This window comes from Artemia sp. Qi Xiang Cuo, chromosome 3 (genome assembly GCF_049724085.1).
Source record: "Artemia sp. Qi Xiang Cuo chromosome 3, ASM4972408v1, whole genome shotgun sequence".
In the NCBI taxonomy this organism is placed as follows: Eukaryota; Metazoa; Arthropoda; class Branchiopoda; order Anostraca; family Artemiidae; genus Artemia; species Artemia sp. Qi Xiang Cuo.
Window position 1 is genome coordinate 45,721,450 of NC_142796.1, and position 6,468 is coordinate 45,727,917.

At 39.0% G+C, this 6,468-nt stretch overlaps 2 protein-coding genes across 2 annotated transcripts; both read right to left on the reverse strand.

Annotated features, from left to right (window-relative positions):
• Positions 1-3,495: 3,495 nt before the first annotated feature.
• LOC148954167 (uncharacterized) lies at positions 3,496-3,885 on the reverse strand. The gene has a single exon (XM_089086185.1). The coding sequence runs from the start codon at positions 3,883-3,885 to the stop codon at positions 3,496-3,498; it is 390 nt and encodes a 129-aa protein (XP_088942311.1).
• A 662-nt stretch (positions 3,886-4,547) lies between these two features.
• Positions 4,548-5,111, reverse strand: LOC148954168 (protein CFDP2-like). The gene has a single exon (XM_089086187.1). It carries the CDS (start codon positions 5,109-5,111, stop codon positions 4,548-4,550), a length of 564 nt encoding a protein of 187 aa, XP_088942313.1.
• Positions 5,112-6,468: the final 1,357 nt, after the last annotated feature.

Genomic DNA, 6,468 nt, shown 5'->3' on the forward strand with positions numbered 1-6,468 from the left:
TCCCCATTTTCAGTGCGAACGCAGCATTCACTATCTAATAAAGTGCAATTATCATTTTGACTAGTTTATCAGTTACTCCGTAATATTTTTGAATCTTCCATAAAGTATCTCGGTCGATAGAATCGAAAGCCTTTTCAAAATCAATGAAGAGCAGGTACATCTTTTTGTTCCATTTTCTTGTCTCTTCCATCATCAGCCTCAGAATGAGAATAAGGTCAGAGCAAGACCTACCAGTTCGAAACCCGTCTTGCTCTTCTCTGAGGTGTGAATCTAGGGCTGCTCTTAGGCGTTCTAGTATAACTGTGGCTAGTATTTTGCTCCAGTTGTCACAGACTAGCGCATCGCCTTTCTTGAAGAGTTTTACTAGTATACCTTTGGTCCAGTCTTTTGGAACTTTTTTGCTATTCCAGATGGCCACTAGGAGAGTAGTCCAAACGGTTATGCAGGCTCGAAGGGACGCCTTCAGCATATCTGCCGTGATCCCATCTACTCCAGGTGTCGGTCCATTTTTCAGCTTTTTCACAGTTGTCGTCACTTTTTCAGTGCTTGGGGGGTCAGCACTTACGTAAATGTGTAAAAACGGTTTGTCAGGTATTACTTCTGGATCGTCAGGTCTGGGTCTATTTAAGACTCTCGAAATGCGAGGCCCATCTCGTGAGCTTTCTGTGGATCCGAGATTACGTCCTCATTTTCATCTTTTAGAAGGGATGTTCGGATTGTTTTCTTTCCGACTATCTCATTCGTTAGTCGATAGACCGTTTTTGAGTCTTCTTTCTTAGCAGCCTCTTCTGCAAGTGCTGCTTTTTCCTCGATAACATTTCTTTTGTCTTTACTTGCACTTCTTTTAACCGCCTTATCCTCTTCTTTGTAACGGAGCTGTAACTGGGCTTTTTGTTCAGGGCTCAACATGTTTAGGATAAGCGTCCGGGTCTTCTTGCGTTTACTGATACATTTCTAGGTGTCGTCCAATATCCATTTTTCTTTCTATCTTTTCTTGAAGCCAAGGCTAGCCTTCGCGACGTCATGGTATGCACTTTTCACTGAGGTCCATATGTTTTCGACACTAGAGTCTTCAGCTTCATCGAGCAGGTTTAACGCTTCAAATTTGTAATGTAGTGATATGCAGAAGCTTTAGCGGATATAACAATCTTTCATCTTATCAGTGTCGAACTGTTTGTGTTTTGTGGCGTTGTTTTTCGGTTTCATAGCTTTTAGTTTAACTCTTACTTTGGATATCATCAAGATATGATCTGAATTCACGCCCGTTACTCGAAAGCCCCTTACCTCGAGCAGGCTACTTCTCCAGCGCCTATATATGAGGAAATGATCGATTCGGTTTTTTGTCCGGCCTATCACCAAGTCGTATGCATAGCCCACATCTGGTGCTCCTCCACCTTGCATTACAAATCAACTTCCTCGTATCTCGCCGCCCACTCCTTTGACAATTGGTCGTCAGTCACCGTCCCTTTACCTAGTAAGATCTAATTTGTAAATCTGTTACATGTAATTTAGTTGTACAATTTGACTAAAAATATAGGAGGTAATTGTTGAAGTACGTCACTGTCCATAAGTGTTCTTATCTTTTTGTGTTTTTTGTGACTATAAGATTCGGAAACCTCGATGCTTGGTTACATCATAATTTGGCGGTCTAGCAAAAGCAGTAAACAACAAACTGTAGCAAATTATAATCTTGCTTCTAAATTAATTTAAAAATGGATACATTTTTCATACTGCGGATTTTTTTAACGTTGGATTTTTTTTTTTTTTATTCATTGAGTGGAAATTAAAGAAAGTCTCATTTTTCAGTCAATTATGACAGTCTTATTACGGTTAGGTTTTTTCAGACTACAAGCGTTCTAAGATAATTTTTTAACTTCAGAGTGTCTAAATAAAAACTTTATTTTCCTGACTTCGCGTATCCTGGACATTCTTAAAACTTGTTGCAACGACATCCTGCTATTTGCATACAAGACCATATTCAAGAAATCCCTGAAAAGCTAACCGCTTCAGCACTAACAGAATGTAGGCTGGTAACACGAATTTTGATTATTGTTTGACGATAATGATGACCCATACCCTATTAGTGGTTTTAGAAAATGTGGTTGACACTGGGACAAAGAAAGTTTTTTGTAGAACAACCATCCTTGCATGAACAATTATCCTTGTATGACAGCCAATTGCACCAATTTAACCAATTCAAATGTTAGGTTGAGGGGACAAAATGTATTAAATGTGGTGGGGGGGGGGGGGCAAAGTGTCTATTTTTCGTTTTTTTTTAACGAAATACCATAAGGGTGGTTTTTCTTTAATCTGGAAGGGGAGTAAAAAATCTGAAGAGTGGGATGACCTTCTTATAGAAGAGTGGAAAAAGATCTACCATCCGAGGGGGATGTATCTACTATCTTCGTAAATATTCTTCTTTTTTTGCTACAACAAGACCTGGCAAGCTCAATGCTTAGTTACATCTCAATTTAGCAAACTTTCAAAGAATTTGATTTACAAACCATGGCATACTGTAACCTAGGTTCTAAATTAATTTTAAATTGGACTATTAATCGTTTATTTATTGCACTGTAGTTTTTTCTCCAATGCTGGATTCCTTTTTTTTATAATTTTGTGGATTGGAAATTGTTGATAATTTTGATTTGCTATATTTAGTTATGACATCTTTGGTTGTACATGTTTTATTATATTACAAGGGCTTCTTCGAAATCATCACCTTTTGACATACAGATCTATCAATATATGGCAATATATGCAGCAATTATAAGGAAGTTAGAGAAAGATGTGGATAATTTGTAACATGTTATTTTCTTGGCCATTTTATTTTTTATTCATTGAGTGGAAATTAAAGGAAGTCTCATTTTTCGATCAATTATGACAGTATTATTATTACGGTTAGGTTTTTTCAGACTACAAGCGTTCTAAGATAATTTTTTAACTTAAGAGTGCCGATGAGAGTATTTACTACTGCGCCAAACTGGTTTCAATTTATTAAAAGTCGATGTCGCCTGTCCATTTCTCCTCTTAATTTCATTAGCTATTTCACCATCATATTCAATCCAGCTCCCAAGATACTTAAATTCTTTGACATGGTCAATTGCTTTACCCCTGTATTTTATTATCAGCGGGGAGTCAGATGTGACCATGCTCCTTGTCTTACTGACATTCACTGCAAGTCCCACTTTTCTTGGCCATTTCATCTATGGTGTCGAGTAGCAACTGCAGTCGCTGTATCGCTTCTTCGAGAAGAACAACGTCATCTGTGAAGTCCAGATCCGAGATATGCTGGTTGCTAATCTTCACTCCACAGCCTGAAAACTGCCGTAGAATATATTTCATTACAATGACAAACAGGAACGGGAATAGGACACAACCTTGTTTGACTCCAGACATTATCTTGAAGAAACGCGTCTCCCCATTTTCTGTGCGAACGCAACATTTACTATCTTCATAAAGTGCAATTATCATTTTGACTAGTTTATCAGGTACTCCTTAATATTTTAGAATCTTCCATAAAGTATTTCGGTCGATAGAATCGAAAGCCTTTTCAAAATCAATGAAGAGCAGGTACATCTTTTTGTTCCATTTTCTTGACTCTTCCATCATCAGCCTCAGAATGAGAATAAGGTCAGAGCAAGACCTACCAGTTCGAAACCCGTGTTGCTCTTCTCTGAGGTGTGAATCTAGGGCTGCTCTTAGGCGTTCTAGTATAACTGTGGCTAGTATTTTGCTCAAGTTGTCACAGACTAGTGCATCGCCTTTCTTGAAGAGTTTTACTAGTATACCTTTGGTCCAGTCTTTTGGAACTTTTTTGCTATTCCAGATGGCCACTAGGAGAGCAGTCCAAACGGTTATGCAGGCTCGAAGGGACGCTTTCAGCATATCTGCCGTGATCCCAACTACTCCAGGTGTCCGTCCATTTTTCAGCTTTTTCACAGTTGTCGTCACTTTTTCAGTGCTTGGGGGCTCAGCACTTACTTCAATTTGTAAAAACGGTTTGTCAGGTATTACTTCTGGATCGTCAGGTCTGGGTCTATTTAAGACTCTCGAAATGCGAGGCCCATCTCGTGAGCTTTCTGTGGATCCGAGATTACGTCCTCATTTTCATCTTTTAGAAGGGATGTTCGGTTTGTTTTCTTTCCGACTATCTCATTCGTTAGTCGATAGACCGTTTTCGAGTCTTCTTTCTTAGCAGCCTCTTCTGCAAGTGCTGCTTTTTCCTCGATAGGATTTCTTTTGTCTTTACGTGCACTTCTTTTAACCGCCTTACCCTCTTCTTTGTAACGGAGCTGTAACTGGGCTTTTTGTTCAGGCCTCAACATGTTTAGGATAAGCGTCCGGGTCTTCTTGCGTTTACCGATACATTTCTAGGTGTCGTCCAATATTCATTTTTCTTTCTTTCTTTTCTTGAAGCCAAGGCTGGCCTTCGTGACGTCATGGTATGCACTTTTCACTGAGATCCATATGTTTTCAACACTAGAGTCTTCAGCTTCACCGAGCAGGTTTAACGCTTCAAATTTGTTATGTAGTGATATGCAGAAGCTTCAGTGGATATCACGATCTTTCATCTTATCAGTGTCGAACTGTTTGTGTGTCGTGGTGTTGGTTTTCGGTTTCTGATCTTTCAGTTTAATTCTTACTTCGGCTATCATCAAGATGTGATCTGAATTCACGTCCGCTCCTCGAAAGCCCCTCACGTCGAGCAGGCTACTTCTCCAGCGTCTTGATATGAGGAAATGATCGATTTGGTTTTTTGTCCGGCCTATCACCAAGTCGTTGCTTAGGGCAAAGTCAATTAGGAGTGCACCGTTTCCATTCATATCTCCGATGCCATGTGGGCCTAGAACTTCAGGGCAGTACTGACGATCTGCACCGACTTTAGAATTTAAATCGCCAACAAAACAGATTAATTCGTGCCTGGGAGCGTCTTTGGTGACCGATTGTAGCATGTTGTAAAAAGCATCTTTTTCCTCATCATCAGCTACGTTGGTCGGATTATAGCAGGCGATGATGGTCATATTTGTGTGATTAGATGCGAAATGAGCTGTCAATATACGTTCGCTAACTGGTGTCCAGTTCGCCATTGCTTTGAGTGCAAGTGGCGACATCATGATTCCTACACCAGCGCGTGGACGGAAGGGTGACCGCTAAATGCCATAGCATACCCCAATCTGAGATAAACTCACAGCAACACTATCTTGGTTAGAATTTTTCTTTGAATTTCCTGCCCAATATCATGTTTCTGCGAATTATGAACTAACTTTTTCTGTTAGCTAACAATTCTCTTTCCGTCGTTCAACAAATTTTTGTTAGCTAACATTGTTAGCTAACAATTGGACGGCGGAAAAACCCCTAAAATCAGCACCATGTCAACATTTTCTCCTCAGAATTGATTCTGCCTTTCAGTGATTAAATTAAAAAAAAAGTTTTTCATCTTAAAGTAAAAAGCAACACTAAAACTTAAAACGAACAGAAACTAGTGCGTATCTACGGGAAAGACCCCTCCTCAATACCTCGTTCTTCATTCTAATTTTTTTTATTATTTAAAATATACTTCATATTTAATCTAGCGACCCTTGTTTTTCAGGAATTTTCCTCATAGAATTTGGACAAAAAGTCATATATAAATTATCCCCTCATAAACAGGATAATCTATGTTCTTTTTATGTCATAATTATGCTTCTTACTTTCAGCTGAAAAACTTGTTTTTTTATTTGGTTTTTGATTGTTTTTCAAATAATATCGTACTCTCCCCCTCTCCCCTCCATGGAAAATTCCCCGTCACGAAAATTACTCCTTGGAAAGTTCCTTGGAATTTTTCCCGTGGACCCCCCCCCCCCCCCCCATGAAATTCCCTCGTCCTGAAAAATGTCCGTTTACTTCCCAATAACAAACACGACATGTAAAATAAGAAAACTTTATAACTTAGAGCCCTTTCCCTAGGGGCTGTGGGGGTCTTGCCTCCTCAGAGGCATAGATATTTGACCTTTCAATTATGCTGATTAAAACAGCTATCTTAAATTTTAGATCGGATGACTTTGGGAAAAAAGGGTGTTGGAGGAGGGGGAGAAGAGTTACCTTTAAATTTTTTGGTGACTTAAAAAAGGCAGAAGGACTTTCCTCCCGATCTTCTACGATCATCAGTTCAATAAAATCGCCCTGGCCAAAAAAAAAAAACAAAAAAAAAAAAAAAAAAAAAAAGGTTTAATATCAGAGAACTCCGAATCTCCGAACTCCGAATCTGATGGTATGATTTTCATGATCATTCATTGAAGTTTGGGGGTGCCCCCCCTTTCTTGAAAACTGCACATAATTCCTGAGGCTCGTAGCTTTTGATAGGTACGATAAACTTAATGGATTTTATATATCTTGAATCAGCACTAAAAGCCAATTCCTTTGATGTGTTTATTGTTTTTAAAATTTTATTTTTTTGAGTTTCGGTTACTATTGGGCCGATTCGCTTAT